At 36.8% G+C, this 17267-nt stretch overlaps 1 protein-coding gene and 1 long non-coding RNA gene across 2 annotated transcripts; one reads left to right on the forward strand and one right to left on the reverse strand.

The window, feature by feature from the left end:
• The first annotated feature begins 10 nt into the window (after positions 1 to 10).
• Positions 11 to 16667, forward strand: LOC311290755. Its single transcript, XR_014627451.1, has 6 exons — positions 11 to 162; positions 2302 to 2684; positions 3389 to 3465; positions 5760 to 5850; positions 15088 to 15145; positions 15819 to 16667. It is a non-coding gene; the product is annotated as an uncharacterized lncRNA (long non-coding RNA).
• fgf7 (fibroblast growth factor 7) lies at positions 5846 to 15347 on the reverse strand. Its single transcript, XM_084409454.1, has 4 exons — positions 15076 to 15347; positions 13700 to 14143; positions 7741 to 7847; positions 5846 to 7603 (listed from the first exon to the last, which is right to left on the reverse strand). The coding sequence occupies exons 2-4, from the start codon at positions 13992 to 13994 to the stop codon at positions 7388 to 7390; spliced, it is 618 nt and encodes a 205-aa protein (XP_084265580.1). The 5' UTR covers positions 13995 to 14143; positions 15076 to 15347; the 3' UTR covers positions 5846 to 7387.
• Positions 16668 to 17267: the final 600 nt, after the last annotated feature.

Raw genomic sequence — 17267 nt, forward strand, 5'->3', positions numbered from 1 at the left:
GCGGGCGGTTGCCTAGCAACAGACTGTTGTTTGTTTGAGACATAAAGGTTTGAGATCATGGAGAAACAGACGAAGAAGAATATTTGCTCACTGGATGATTTTATTCAAGCTCAAGGACTGGTGGGTTCAAATGATCATTTAGCAGAATAAAGCAGCGGATTGGTATGTATGTGTGTGTGTGTGTGTGTGTGTGTGTGTGTGTGTGTGTGTGTGTGTGTGTCAGACTCATTACTGGATAACTGTCTCTCGAATTCGCGCCAAAACTTCTGTGGTGAGTCTAAACCAGTGGTGTAGTCTAGTTTTTTGTAGTGAGTATACTCTAATATAACACCCCCAGGGTTGTAGACATTTGAGTTTCTGTGTGTTTTAATAAACTATTATTATTATTATTATTATTATTATTATTATTAGGCCTGAAGTATACTCTGTGCAATAGTAATATATTTCTGTTATAATTTCTTCAAGTTATACAGAACTTTTATTTTGACAGGTTGTCGTAAAGACATAACAGTTTCTGTGTGTATATGAAACGAATGAATGACGATAGTTTTATCAAATGAAATGGTGAAATTCTCATCAAGTAACTCTCATAGCAGCTCTGCGATGAAATGCACATGTGTAGCTTACATCATGTCTCAATACAGTGAAACGCTGAAAACACCACGAGCGTGAGTCACGCGTGCTTCTGTGTGTGTGTGTGTGTGTGTGTGTGTAGGTTAGTGGAGCATACACTGAGCGCTCATTCCCAGAGACGCGTAGAACAATTGCAGTCTCTTTTAGCTTTAATATTCATAGACACTAGTCCATATCGAGATTTGATTCATTGTACAGCAGCTACTTTTGTTTTATTCATTCAAAAATAGCCTAATTCCGTGACGGTCTGCTTTATATAGCAAGTTCCATTTGTGACTGGATTCCGCGATTCGATCCGTCGCTTCGCAAACACAGACGGGGTGAATTTATGAATGAAAGTGTGAAAGTTCTGACACAAAACGAAGTTGATACGTATCCTCACGCTTTTTTTAAGTGGGTATACGCAAATCCTTGGCCTTTTCTAGTGGGTATACGGCGTATACCTGCGTATCACGTAGACTACACCACTGGTAAACCAAGTCCTCAGATGATCAAAATGAATATATATATATATATATAGCGCTACAGGGTTTTTTAAAATCTAATTTAAGGCATTTAAAAACCTCTGACAAATAAATTGAATATAATTTTGGCAGCAGGTAAAATAAGTCTAAACAAGTCCTCAGATGTTTAAAATGATTATATATATATATATCATAAAAACAGAGTTTAGATTGTTTTAAAGTGCAAGGTTGGACTTTTATATTACACACAAGTTTACTTAAAGGGATAGTTCACTTTGAAATTAATTTTTGATATGTTTTAGCTTACCTCAAGGGCATCCAAGATGTAGGTGTCTTTGTTTCCGCAGTAGTTTCAATTTTGATATTTTTAGGTCAAACCGTTCTTGTCTGTCAGTCATATAATGCAGGTCTATGGTCACTGTCTCAAAACACAAGCACAGAGTCCAAATTAAAACAATTCCCCATCGTCCAAATTAAACAATTCCCCATCGTAAGTACACATTGATGGCCTAAGACACGAAACGAGCGGTTTGTGTGAGAAAACGAACAGTATTTATATCGTTGTTATCTCTTGAACACAGCACACGTCCAAATGATCTGATGGCGCGGGCGGGTATAGATATATAAATAGATGTCGCCTTGGCTACTGCAGTTCATTGGAACGAAACCGTATACCAATTTTGCCATAGTCGGCCGAACTTCCCGTTCGCCATTTTGATTTTCTTTAAAAAAAACTACTTTTTCAAGCTCCTCCTAGACCGTTTGTGTTCATAAAATATAGCATTTTATGACAAAATTGGAAAAATACAGGAAAATTGGGTATCGTTCGACTCAGCATGCTGCACTGGATCTAATGGTCCTAACGGTTCAGAAGTTCTAAGCAAAAATGTAAATTTTTCATATCTCCTGACCACTAGGTGGCACTGTGTCGAAACTGTGCAGGTAGCCTCAGGTCATGGTTGTCAAAACACACACCAAGTTTGCTCTGAATAAGTTAAAGTGTTGTGGAGATATAGCCTCACGTTCATTTTGGCGTGCGATTCGTTCGTGCGTTATTCGAGAACGGTTTGACGAATCAACTTAAATTCCATAACTTTTTTTCTGAAGATGATCTGGTCCAATTTTCGTGAAAATCTAAATTGTGGAAAACTTTCTTCAAAATTTGTGCCAAAGCATGATTGCTTTAATACACCATTTGTTTCAGGTTGATTGGCCAGTGACGTGTGAGGAGAATCTGGACGAGTCTTCATCACATCTCTACCGTCACTCTGGAGAAATATATGAAGAGCTCAAAGCCAGGGTCCCTTTTCCGTCTGAATCCCTGCAAAAAGACCTGCAGAGGCTTTGGATTAAACTGACTTTCCAGAACTCAGTCTTTTCCCGAGAATCTGGAGCTCCGGCCATCTGTGTGGAAACATCTGTTTAAACTTCACGCAGACTGACTCTGCACCGATCATTTGGCAGAGACTAAACGAACCGTTAGCATTTAACACGTTTAGCTTGTCAACATGTGTTTGTGGTGAGGATGATTGAGGCCGTTTGGCTGGTCTCAGCAGATTCAGATGAAGACAACAACAACACACTGATGTGAGAGGAATGATACAAGATCCTCTTGACTCCATTACAGATACAGAGATAAATCCCATCAACCTCGATTAAAAAAGACGCTTCAAAAAGTTTTGTTTTTTGCAGCGATGCCATAGATGAACTATTTTTGGTAGTAACTAATAACGAAACTCATCTTTTATCTCCAAAATTACATATTTAAATGTTTTTTTTCCTTCATGTCTTAAAATATCTTGAATGTAACTCGACACCCTCGCCTCATTTAGTATGCGCGGTTCTATGAATATGCAAATGAGCCCCGCCTCCACTCACTCACTCAGCTCAGAGATCCACTGGTTGACGATCACACGTTGATCTGATTGGTTACAAGGTAGTTTGTGACGTCAGAAACACCAGCGATTTCAAAGCGTGTGTTTGAGACTGTCTTTGGTTCACTGCAGTTTTAAGGAGGAAATACTCAGCAATGGTGTCGACTTATGAACTTACACATGCTTTGTCTTAAAGCACATTAAAAACACCACATAGACACATAAACAACATTAAAAGCTGGATTTTCATCACAGGGGGACTTTAAAGAGAATGGTTAAAATGTCATAAAACGGAGATCTACCAGCACTTCACTTCATCAGACTGATTATTAATAACACACAGAATTTTTTTTTTTTTGTGGCCTCTCTGAACGTCTGATATTAATGTTTCTCTGTCCATCTGTGGATCCGTTACAGAGGTTTTGATCGTTGTCTCAGGCGCAGACAAAGGAAAGCAGAGAAGAACGGCATGGATGATTCTTCTGTTCGCTCAGGTATGATGAAGCTGAACTTTTCTGATGTTAGCATCAGATTTTATTACTATTCTTAAATGATTAATGACAGTTGTTAAAGTCCCCCTTTAGTCAATAATTTGATCACCAAAATTACATATTTCAACGTTTTTTCTTCATGCCTTAAAATATCTTGAATGTAACTCGACACCCTTGCCTCATTTAGTATACATTTTTCTATGAATATGCAAATGAGCCCCGCCTCCACTCACTCATATGTCTATGTGGTGTTTTTAATGTGCTTTAAGACAAAGCATGTGTAAGTTCATAAGTCGACACCATTGCTGAGTATTTCCTCCTTAAAACTGCAGTGAACCAAAGACAGTCTCAAAAACACGCTTTGAAATCGCTGGTGTTTCTGACGTCACAAACTACTACGTGTGATCGTCAACCAGTGGATCTCTGAGCTGAGTGAGTGAGTGGAGGCGGGGCTTATTTGCATATTCATAGAACCGCGCATACTAAATGAGGCAAGGGTGTCGAGTTACATTCAAGATATTATAAGACATGAAGATTTTTTTTCCACAGGAAAAAACTTTTAAATATGTAATTTTGGAGATGAGTTTTAAGGGATAAAATTGACTTCAGGGAGACTTTAAAAGCATTTTCTAGTGATGACCTCAGATACTAGTCATTGATAATGATTTAAACACGCAAACCTGTGCAGAAAGGGCGGTCGGCGCCCTCTGGAGGAGAAACCGCTCTGATCCTTGTGCGAAAAATATGAAATCCCATTTACTTTTCCATTTTAATTTCGCTGGTTTTAATGGATTTATTAAATCATTAACGGGTAAATTAAATGTTAATACACGTCTAACGTATGTATAACCAAATGAAGTGGAATATTTTCTTCATCTGCATTATTATCTGAAACAGTAATTATCTGACAGCTCAATGCAATGATCCTAAAAATAGGCTTCATTTTTGTTTTGGCAGAACATAATGTGTTTTTTCTTTCGATGTTGAATTGTGAGCCGGTCACGGTCTCGAGGGATTCGCCCATGTGTGTTCAATCTCTGTGTTGTTTTAGACTTTATCTGGTCTTAGCTCAGATTCAAGGCTTTGATAAAACTCAATCGACGTGTCCACAGTTTACACTGCCAGAATCGCTCAGTCTTTTGATTTTATTTGGACTCGAACATGCTGAACTCATGTTGTGTGCTGAAGGCTTTCGACCAACAAACTAACAAACAAACGCCAGATGAATTCGAGACACGTTTATCAAAGAGATACAGGACAAATGATTAGGACATTTTCATGGAATGACAAGTAATTCTGAGATTCGTTCACAGACACTGATGAAACACACTGATTGTAAAGGTCCAGATGGATCCCGAGCAAACCTTTTGTTTGATAAATCAATGATGTCGTTTTTAGGCCCGTGACAGTCTGTTTACATTCAGAACATGTTACAAATTATACGCTTAAACCAACTTTGCGTGACTTGGCAGAAGTGTTCACCTTACTTTAACTGTGTTTAGGTCAGAGGAGGGTGTGTTGTGTGGGTGTGTGAGTGTGTGTGAGTGAGTGTTTGTGTGTGTCTCTCGTTCACCTCCTGGGAGTCATGTTTCGCTCAAGCTTCTCTGACTCCATCGATCAAGATAAAATACATCCACAAGAACAACAAGTACACAAACTTTGAGGACTGAGCAACACTACTTAGCAAAACTATATGACAATTAAGTGTTGATTAGAGTGTAATATATCGTACCGTGTGAGTGAGAGTGTATCGTGATACGAAAGATGAAAACGCTGAGTAACGATTATTTTGCTAGATGTAACAGGAAGGAATGGAAGCTCATCTCAGCCACATAAAGAAAAAAATCATGCTTTTGTAAATAATAATTAGAACCTTAAAAATTGAAAGAGATTTAAAAATGTTTACAAAAAGTCGAAATTATGACAAGAGTCAAAATTGTCAAAATAATTATGACAGTCATAAATATAACAAAGTCGAAATTATGACATAAAAAATTTGAAATGGTATTACTAAGTCATAAATATGAGATTAAGCAGTTGAAATTATGAGATAACATCAGAAAAACATCGGAATTGAGTTTCTGTCATAATTTTGACATTTTATCTAAAAAATGTGTCTGTTTTATGTCATAATTTCAAATTAGTATGTCATAATTATTGTTTTTTTATGTAAAAACACTGAATTTTACTGTTAAATAAACAAAAAAGTCCCCGTCGATCACGGCGGTTTCTTTGACGTCATCATTATGATGATCAGTGTTCAGTAACTTGATTTCTTACGATTATTTTTCTCCCAGCCGGTGTGACGGGAAATCAGATAAACGCAGTGAAGCTGATCATCTGAGCGGATGAAGGCGAACGTCTCAGATCACGCCACGCCATAGAAAGGTACATACATACTTTATTGAGATTGATCTATAATCATATAAAACCTCAGATTTCACTTAGTATTCTAGCAGCAAAAAATAAACTCCTGCGATCTCTGTGCAAGTTTTTTCAGCACAGCGATCCGGAATACAGTCGATTATTTCAGAGCCACCGACACACATATATAAATATCATAAATAACACACAATGACACATGGACACAATCACATTAAAACACGGAGGGATTGTGTGGAAATTTTACGCTCAGACTCGCTTGTCAAAGCCATTTCAGCTTAATGTGTTTGACTAATGAAAGTGTGTCTGTATGAAGGCTGATCAATAATGAAAAGGAAAGTCGTTTATGAATGAGTAATGGAATATTGTGAACACAAACATGTGATTTCTTAGATTGAGTCAATCGGGTGAACGTTTTTTAGAATGCAAATATTGCCAAAAATGACATAAAGGAACTGATTTTCTCACTGAAATTATGAATACAAGAATGGAATGTTTCTAAATGAAAAGCAAAACTCCTCCGGATGAATGTTGATCGTTCGTATAAATGCATTGCAGTGTTTATTCGATGTTTTCACTCTTAATGTCTCTAATGGTCGTGAAAGTGCGGTGAACAGAAACATAGACCCTCTGAAAAATATAAAAATAGTTTTATCTCAAAACACAGATGAGTATTTATAGCTGTTGTTTACATGAGTCCAAAACATTTTCATATATAAACCCAGTGCTGGTGGCGTTTCACCAACGTCTTCTCGGCAGAGAAAGAAAGAAAGAAAGCATGAACGTTTTATTGCACTGTAAACCCGATTAAGTTGGCAAAACATAATGTTTTTAAGTTAACTAATTTAACGTTTAAGTAAGCAGAACTTGCAGATTTTTATTTTGTACTCATACATTTTGATTGCTCTTAACTTGAAATATTTGAGTACGTTAATTCTTACACAACTTAAATTTATCACATAAGCTCAACTTATATTTTTAGTCGTGGAAACTTGGCTCGCTTTAACCAGCTAATTCAATAAATACTACATTGCTTAATGGTAACACAGTGCTATGATAGCAGAGCACTTGCTGAATGAGTACAGCAATATAAAAGTTTAACATTCACCGTCCTCAAACGAAGCTCATTCTCCACTCGTCACCATGATGGCAACCCCCCAAAAAACCTTACATAACAGAAAGTCTTCTAAACTAGCATAATAAAACATTAACATTACCACTTAACATTAATCATCGCAAAAAAGCATTATATAACACTTACTTTTAGCATTTACTCTCCCTTTTGAATGTCATGGTAAAGCATGCTGAGAAATCCCAGCCCAGTTTCAGTTAAATTTAAGTTTATCTAGGATCAAGTTCATAAAATGTAACTTAAAATGTGTCAGTTTTGTGAACTCAAAAGAAAAAGAAAGTTCTAAATACTCATTAATTTAAAGTTTGTATAATTTGAGTTGGCTCTACTCAAACCAATTGATTATTTTGAGCGTTAGGGTTTACAGTGGATAAAACATACTTCACGCTGACAGTAATCTCGCATGCATCTTCACGCCAGCTTCTTCTCGTCTTCCCTGCACTTTCGAGGGATGAAGTGAGAAGTGATGCTCTCCCTCCTCGTCTTCTTTCCTTTCAGCGGCCGGCCGTTTTTCGACATAGCGATGAACATCTCTTTTCCATCTTTAGTCTTTCTGACAGAAGCGTACGCGGTGTAGTAGTTCTCTAAAAACACTTCTTTGAAGTTGCAGCTGTCGTTGTAGTCTTTCTGTTCGGGAAAGGAGAGAACAGGTACGACACGACCTTAATTCGCTGTAAAAGTTGCTGTATTTACTCTTAAAAGCATGAGAATGCATTAGCTGGAATCAGATTAAAAGATGTGTTTGCAGGACGGATGGGTTTTACTTTGCCCTGTAACATTCCGGTTCGGTTCATGGAAATATAATACTGGCTCTTCAGGCCTTTTATGGCCAACACGCCTCCCTCAGAAACCGTCCTGATCTCCAGAACACCTGAAACACAGACAGCGGATCAACCTGAGCGTTTGAAGACCGGCTTCGGGTTCTTCGGGGCCAAATCTGCCTTGGAAAGACGTTGTTTAACTCTTTGCTGCTCCTCGTTTAGGGGAGTACATATAATTTTGTACATAAAATGTACATATAATTTTTTTTTTTTTTTTCGGGTACAATCTACAAATCAGACACACAGCAATGATGGGGTTAATGGAAAAATAATTAGAAAAATTAGAGAGAAATTTTTTTTATGGACTAAATAATTTAGGGGTCACACAGTTCTGGTCAAAACACCTCAAAGTTTCTCCCAGTATAATCTATTTGGTAACACTTTACTTAAAGCCCTAATGTATAATACATTAGAAAGGTATTTATAATGTACTTTATAATACATCATAAATAATTATAACCAAAGTTAAAATGCATAATAATAGTTGCAGATTCTGAAATTGGTTGTTTGTCATGTTTTAATGCATTATACTTTGTAAAGGTGTGTTCAATTAATAGATTAGTTAGATATAGTTCATACAATGCATTATAAGGTGCATTGCAAGGCATAATTACTGCATTAAAAATACTTTTATAATACAGAAGGACTTTAAGGAAAGTGTTACCGTATATTTTTGTTGAATAATATTTTATTTATTTTGCATTTTGAGGGAATGTTAGGGTACTAAGTAATATCCATGCAATAATTATGATCTATCCACCCCCCCCACACCCCCCCCACAATAATTATGATCTATCCATCCCCCCCCCACACACACACAATTATCACAATACAATACAATTATTTAGTCCATAGAAGTTTTATTTTTCGTAATTATTTTTCAATTAACATTGCTGTTTGTTTGGGAGGGGGGAGGGGGGTAGATCATAATTATTGGATAGATATTACTTAGTACCCTAACATTCCCTCAAAATGCAAAATATTAAATAAAATATATTATTCAACAAAAATATATCATACTGTGGGGAAAAAAGACATTTGAGGTGTTTGGCTTCTCTTGAGCGGGAGTGCGAGTGTGTGTCCCCTAGAGGAAGAGCAGCAAAGGGTTAAACAACTCATTTTCAAGGCTAATTTGGCCTCAAAGTGTAATTATTAATATATATTTCTATGGTTATTTTTACGACTATTTTTAAGGAACATTTAACCTTTTCGAATCATGTCCAGAATTTTTCTTTTTGAGTGTTCACATAGCAGATGTCATCAAGTGTGAAATACCATTCAGATGAAGTGCACAAATAAAACTTTTTTTTTTTTTTTGCTCTAAAGTGACTGAAAAGCACCAGAGTGATTAATAAATGACCTAAATAACATTTAATTCTTTGAGTTAGTCTGTAGTAATTAGACTACATTAGACTGATGGTTTAAATGTGATGTGTGTCATTTTTTTGGATTTAAAACGCCACCTAATATGACAGTGGAAGTTTGATTCCCACACAAAGAATGAACTTTATTTGTTTGATTTTTCTGTTTAATGACACACTTTAATTTCTTTCTTTACGGTCGTAACTGGAATATCAGGATCAAGATGATTCAGTGAGTTAAACGCTCCAGTTGCGCTCCACATCAGATATTTCACAGCTGAAGGGCCTGTTTGTTACGCTCGTGTTTAAATCAGAAACGGACACTACTCTTGTCGTCGTAAGCTCTGTGTGTGTGTGTGTGTGTGTGTGTGTGTGTGTGTGTGAGTTGTGTAAGGACAAGTTGTGTGGTTTACATGTGAGAGCTGTAATGGTATAATAAGCTGCTGTCACGACACAACTCTGACAACCTCAAAACGCGTCAGCTTTTCTCTCCCTCTGTTTCTCTCCTTCCCTCACTCATGTCTTGCAGTGTGTGTGCAAGCAGTGTGTGTGCAAGCAGTGTGTGTGTTGCTGTGCGTGCAGTTGTCGGCCACATCTGGCTGTATCAATTTTTCTTCTTTTCATCGCCAGCTGACGTAATCGCTCTCCCTCTGAAGCAAAGATGCATGGTGTCACGCCAACTTTCTTCTCATACACAAACAAAATAACTAATAACCAAACATGCTTGAAGCTGATGTTATGAATGTATAGCATCAGGTTCAAGCCAGTTTGGTGTAAACAGAATCATTCATTTTAATATCGATGGTCATAACATAAGCCGAGTCCTGGTTCTGACTTCACAATTATTTTACAGTGTCCTTGTTACATATGTTACATGTACTTACCATAGTAATACAGTAAATTATGCATAATACCTTAACCCTTTAAGTTCATGTAGTTACTTAATATTACTCAGTACTTAAATATATAATTACACTGTAACAATGACACCTTAAAATAAAGCGTAACTCTTTTTTTTTGACGCTCCCTTGAAATCTTTGTCAGTGACCCGTTGTGTTCTGACACACTGACTCTCCACGTCTGTAACGAAGGGAAACGAGCTATAAATACGCGCACCTGTTTCTCTTTACGCCTGTCACTCGCTCGTCACTCTGCCACGCGACCGGAGAATAATCCACTGCAATCTGAGCCGAGCGCTTCCTTCAGATTCACTGCGCAACGCTTTACACTGATATAACGTGAGGATAGACGTAAACCTATTATTGTATAATCTAATAATGTTTCATAAACACTGTTAGATTATAAAACACTCAACAAATCGATAGTTAATTTACATTCAGTTGAAACTGTCATGCAACTTTGATATTTTTTTATATTTATATTTGAATCTGTATAATGCACATGCTCTGTTTAGCATATAATGTGCTATTGTTTGTGAATGAATTGAATTAAAGTTCGCTACATTTAATGTCTCAATCTCGCTCTATCGCTGCTTTTAATGTCTCAATCTCGCTCTATCGTTACTTTTAATGAATTAGTGTCGCTCTATTGTTACTTTTAATGTCTCAATGTCGCTCTATTGCTACTTTTAATGTCTCAATCTTGCTCTATCGCTACTTTTAATGAATTAGTGTCGCTCTATCGCTACTTTTAATGAATTAGTGTCGCTCTATTGTTACTTTTAATGTCTCAATGTCGCTCTATTGCTACTTTTAATGTCTCAATCTTGCTCTATCGCTACTTTTAATGAATTAGTGTCGCTCTATCGTTACTTTTAATGTCTCAATCTCGCTCTATTGTTACTTTTAATGTCTCAATCTTGCTCTATCGCTACTTTTAATGAATTAGTGTCGCTCTATTGTTACTTTTAATGTCTCAATCTTGCTCTATCGCTACTTTTAATGAATTAGTGTCGCTCTATTGTTACTTTTAATGTCTCAATCTTGCTCTATCGCTACTTTTAATGAATTAGTGTCGCTCTATTGTTACTTTTAATGTCTCAATCTCGCTCTATCGCTACTTTTAATGTCTCAATGTCGCTCTATTGCTACTTTTAATGTCTCAATCTTGCTCTATCGCTACTTTTAATGAATTAGTGTCGCTCTATCGTTACTTTTAATGTCTCAATCTTGCTCTATCGCTACTTTTAATGAATTAGTGTCGCTCTATCGTTACTTTTAATGAATTAGTGTCGCTCTATTGTTACTTTTAATGTCTCAATCTTGCTCTATCGTTACTTTTAATGAATTAGTGTCGCTCTATTGTTACTTTTAATGTCTCAATCTTGCTCTATCGCTACTTTTAATGAATTAGTGTCGCTCTATCGTTACTTTTAATGAATTAGTGTCGCTCTATTGTTACTTTTAATGTCTCAATCTCGCTCTATCGCTACTTTTAATGAATTAGTGTCGCTCTATTGTTACTTTTAATGTCTCAATCTCGCTCTATCGCTACTTTTAATGAATTAGTGTCGCTCTATTGTTACTTTTAATGTCTCAATCTTGCTCTATCGCTACTTTTAATGAATTAGTGTCGCTCTATTGTTACTTTTAATGTCTCAATCTCGCTCTATCGCTACTTTTAATGTCTCAATCTCACTCTATCGCTACTTTTAATGTCTCAATCTCGCTCTATCGCTACTTTTAGTGAATTAGTGTCGCTCTATTGTTACTTTTAATGTCTCAATCTCGCTCTATTGCTACTTTTAATGAATTAGTGTCGCTCTATCGTTACTTTTAATGTCTCAATCTCGCTCTATTACTACTTTTAATGAATTAGTGTCGCTCTATCGTTACTTTTAATGTCTCAATCTCGCTCTATCGCTACTTTTAATGTCTCAATCTCACTCTATCGCTACTTTTAATGTCTCAATCTCGCTCTATTGCTACTTTTAATGAATTAGTGTCGCTCTATCGTTACTTTTAATGTCTCAATCTCGCTCTATTGTTACTTTTAATGAATTAGTGTCGCTCTATCGTTACTTTTAATGTCTCAATCTCGCTCTATTGTTACTTTTAATGAATTAGTGTCGCTCTATCGTTACTTTTATTGTCTCAATCTCGCTCTATCGCTACTTTTAATGTCTCAATCTTGCTCTATCGCTACTTTTAATGAATTAGTGTCGCTCTATTGTTACTTTTAATGTCTCAATCTTGTTCTATCGCTACTTTTAATGTCTCAATCTCGCTCTATCGCTACTTTTAATGTCTCAATCTTGCTCTATCGCTACTTTTAATGTCTCAATCTCGCTCTATTGCTACTTTTAATGTCTCAATCTCGCTCTATTGTTACTTTTAATGAATTAGTGTCGCTCTATCGTTACTTTTAATGTCTCAATCTCGCTCTATCGCTACTTTTAATGAATTAGTGTTGCTCTATCGTTACTTTTAATGTCTCAATCTTGCTCTATCGCTACTTTTAATGAATTAGTGTCGCTCTATCGTTACTTTTAATGTCTCAATCTTGCTATATCGTTACTTTTAATGTCTCAATCTTGCTCTATCGCTACTTTTAATGAATTAGTGTCGCTCTATTGTTACTTTTAATGTCTCAATCTCACTCTATCGCTACTTTTAATGTCTCAATCTCGCTCTATCGCTACTTTTAGTGAATTAGTGTCGCTCTATTGTTACTTTTAATGTCTCAATCTCGCTGTATCGCTACTTTTAATGTCTCAATCTCGCTGTATTGTTACTTTTAATGTCTCAATCACTCTATCGTTACTTTTAATGTCTCAATCTCACTCTATCGTTACTTTTAATGTCTCAATCTTGCTCTATCGCTACTTTTAATGAATTAGTGTCGCTCTATTGTTACTTTTAATGTCTCAATCTCGCTCTATCGCTACTTTTAATGTCTCAATCTTGCTCTATTGTTACTTTTAATGTCTCAATCTCACTCTATCATTACTTTTAATGTCTCAATCTCACTCTATCGTTACTTTTAATGTCTCAATCTCGCTCTATTGCTACTTTTAATGTCTCAATCTCGCTCTATTGTTACTTTTAATGTCTCAATCTCGCTCTATTGCTACTTTTAATGTCTCAATCTCACTATTGCTTATTTTAATGTCTCAATCTTGCTCTAGCTTTACTTTTAATGTCTCAATCTCGCTCTATCTTACTTTTGATGTCTCAATCTCGCTCTATCGCTACTTTTAATGTCTCAATCTCGCTCTATTGCTACTTTTAATGTCTCAATCTCGCTCTATTGTTACTTTTAATGTCTCAATCTCACTCTATCGTTACTTTTAATGTCTCAATCTCGCTCTATTGCTACTTTTAATGTCTCAATCTCACTATTGCTTATTTTAATGTCTCAATCTTGCTCTAGCTTTACTTTTAATGTCTCAATCTCGCTCTATCTTACTTTTGATGTCTCAATCTCGCTCTATCGTTACTTTTAATGTCTCAGTGACTCTCCAGTGATAAATCCTCTGTAAAGCTCCTGACACACACCAGAAACATGAAGACCGAACGTGTGCTTTGAAACGAAGCTACAACCTCAGACACACACGTCAGAAGTGATCGATGAGCTCTTACTGTAGCAGTTGTTGGGATCCTGCGTTCCGTTGATATTCCCGTTCTCGTCGATCATCAGAAACCACTGTGTGCGACTATAGAGGCGTCGTATTCGAACGTCCCCTCCTTCCATGTAGTCGTAGTTTCTGGTGTGCCGTTCATGTTTTGAACAGTCAGTCAGAGACGCCTGCCCAACGACCCTATCGCCATCACACACACACACACACACACACACACGGCTGACGACCAGCACGACGTGCAACCACAGTCCACACGGCAACTCAGGCAGTTTCCATTGCAGCGTCCATTTGCGCATTATACTGCGTTTCTCGAGGAGTTCATGATCCACATACTGAAGGCAAAACTCTGGTTGGCCGTGTGAGATCCGCTAGGACCCTTTCCCAGTAAAATCCTCAGATTTTGGAGTGAACTCTGACCTCCTGAAGCATCAGAATCTCCTCAGAGCTGGAGGAGGCAGAAGTGTGTTAGTTTCTGTTGTTAATGACAGTCAAATGATATAAATCAACAAATGGATGCTTCATCACAGTTCACTCGTCACTCAATAATCATTCACATGTAAACCAGATTCTACATGTTCAGTGTCTTTAAAATTAGTGTCTTAATCTCGCTCGATCGCTACTTTAAATGTCTCAATGTTGCTCACTTGCTACTTTTAATGTTTCAATGTTTCTCTATCGCTACTTTAAATGTCTCAGGATTGGATCATTCCCTACTTGAATCATCTCAATATCTTCCTATCGCTTCTTCAAATGTTTCAGCATTGCTCTATTCCTACTCTGTTTCTACTTTAAATTTCTCAATATTGCTTTGTTGCTAATTTAAATCTCAACATGCATCTATCCTTTCTTTAAATGTCTCAGTATCACTTTATCTGTATTTTAAATGTCTGTCATCACCTTAAATGTCTCGATATCGCTACTTTTAATGTCTCAATGTTGCTTTATCTTTACTTTAAATGTCTCAATGTTTCTCTTTCACTTCTTTAAATGTCTCAATGTTTCTCTTTCACTTCTTTAAATGTCTCAATGTTTCTCTTTCACTTCTTTAAATGTCTCAATGTTTCTCTATCACTTCTTTAAATGTCTCAATGTTTCTCTATCACTTCTTTAAATGTCTCAGTGTTTCTCTATCACTTCTTTAAATGTCTCAATGTTTCTCTATCACTTCTTTAAATGTCTCAGTGTTTCTCTATCACTTCTTTAAATGTCTCAATGTTTCTCTATCACTTCTTTAAATGTCTCAGTATTGCTCTGCTTCTACTTAAAATGACAGTATTTTCGTGGTCATGGTCTCTGTCTCTCTGTCTAGTTTCTGCCAAACTAACTTACGACACAATACATTGGTTTAAAATGTCTCGCAATAATAAATCGACTTACTTGTGCCTCCAGGACACGCGCTTCAGTCCCGACGATTCCAGGGAAACTTCCAATGTGACGCACCGAGAGAGTGAGTTTTGTGCCGTGCATCTTCTTGTGTTGCTGAACGCTGTGCAATCTCTGATAAAAGCCTCATGCTGACCTCACTTCTCTGCAATTACGCCTCAGCCACTCAGCTGTCAGTGGGATGCTGGAGCGAGAGACAGAGAGAACGAGAGAGAGAGAGAGAGAGAGAATCGTATGTTTCTGCTTGCCAGGTCTCCGGTGGACGTGAGAGGGAGCCGTAAAACATGAGCGAGTGTCTCTCTCTCTCTCTCTCTCTCTCTCTCTCTATTTCTCTGAGGTATGTGGGAAGAATCCTGCGAGATCTCGTCGACATTTATGAAGAATATGCCGCGACACACAGGCCTTTCTCAAGATCCTGTAGTTCAATTCAATTCAATTCACATTTATTTGTATAGCGCTTTTCACAATACACATCATTTCAAAGCAGCTTTACAGAGTCCATATTACAATTTAGAGTGATCTGTTATCAGAGGAAACTGTCTAAGTTATGTTTCAGAAATGTACATATACAAAATCACAGTTAGCGAAAAAAGTATTAATTTAAACAATGTAATAATGTAATGCAGGAACAATGAGCTCATTGAAGTAATGAATACTTGCTTGTTAACAAATGATTTTGACATTCTCATATATGTGATCTGAAGGGTCTCGTCTGTCATTTGTTTGGTGTGTTACAGACAAACATCAAAGCACGAGCTGAATTCAAAGGCTGATAGTGAATGCACGAGGGTAATAAATCTAACGAGGCGGGCCACAATTGAGGAGGATAAACAGAGGGCCGTTTACTGCGTGAAGGGCTCGTCTCTGCAGAAGGTCAAGCACTCTTTCACTTTTCCTGTTTGTATTTAGCAGGCAAATTTACAGTTTTACACACCTGGCCTCCGCGGGTCTCGGCACATCAAACGTTCCCAGCGTTTCGAGCCCGAGGGAGACAGAACCTCTGGATGCGCACGCTTGCTCTTTCATTTCACAAACGGTCGCTCGTAAACCGGCTGATCTCAAAGCTCACGGTCATTTGCAAGCCTTGTATTTCCCTTCACCTTAAAGTGAAGTTTTACAGGAGCACGTGATCTAAAGCTGTTTGTGTTTCTGGACAGGAAGACGGTCAGACGTGATTCTGCTACATTTCAACATCAAAATGGTTTATCATATCCATCCATTCCTCCCACTACAGGATTGGACAGAATTTTAAACATTACATTACATTTGAAGGGAGTCATTTCTAATATAACACTTAAATGTCTATAAACAAATATTAATCTAGACAAAATCCGTGCAGAATGGACAATGCATTGCCAGTTGATTTATCAGAGGAAACCTCCTGTACTCGTATAGGTTTAATTTAGTTCAAGGTCCTCCACACACTTTATTACAGCAAGGTTAGGCTGTCCAAAATATATGCAAATGTAGATTTTGTTTTATTTGTTATGTTTATTCATTGTTGATGAACATATAGATATGGGGATCAAACCAAAAGGATCATTGTTGACTCTTTTGTATGTAATGCATCACTTTGTTCTTCCTTCAACAAAAATATTAATAAAAAAAAAAGGGTTTATCATGCAAAACAGATTTCTTATCCTCCTTACAGCCACTGCATGAAACATATTTAGCACAAATCTGGGTCGTATTATTGTTTTTTGAGGATGAGTTCATGTTCCCAGCTAACAAAAATATGTTTGTTTTGCTAAAATTCCCATTATTTGTATGTCCAGTTTTTTAATGTTTCAGAAATGATTTTTCTTTGTTATGCTAATGTTAAGGGAACATTCCATTTTATCCTTTCGCAAACATCATGGAGATGTTACTTTTGAACGTTCTAAATAAATAGTAACACTTAGAGAACGTTACTAAAGCCCAGATAACTTTGAACGAACATTCTATTATCATTACTGGAAGAATGTTTGTTTGTAACATTCCGAGAACATTCCCTGTTTGCTGGGAAGTGACTTTTGAATACTGTAGAGTTTAATCGGATGTCGTCAATTAAATCCACATCTTTATAGGAAGAAACTTTCCTGTCCTAATTATGCATGATTATATGGTCAGTTATCATTGTAATTCCCATTAAGCAAATGCCAAATGAGCATTTAGTGTTGTTTATTCCCTGCTGTTTAATTACACTG

Source organism: Rutilus rutilus (genome assembly GCF_951802725.1).
Source record: "Rutilus rutilus genome assembly, chromosome: 5".
Classification (NCBI taxonomy): domain Eukaryota; kingdom Metazoa; phylum Chordata; class Actinopteri; order Cypriniformes; family Leuciscidae; genus Rutilus; species Rutilus rutilus.

Bases quoted from the DNA above. Each gene is read 5' to 3' on its own strand.
- fgf7 (XM_084409454.1), bottom strand. From the start codon at position 13,994: ATGCGCAAATGGACGCTGCAATGGAAACTGCCTGAGTTGCCGTGTGGA. The intron at 7,848-13,699 runs GTAAGAGCTCAT...TCTGTGTTTCAG, and splicing joins GGATCCCAACAACTGCTACA to GTGTTCTGGAGATCAGGACG. The intron at 7,604-7,740 runs GTAAAACCCATC...TTTCCCGAACAG, and splicing joins CCGGAATGTTACAGGGCAAA to AAAGACTACAACGACAGCTG.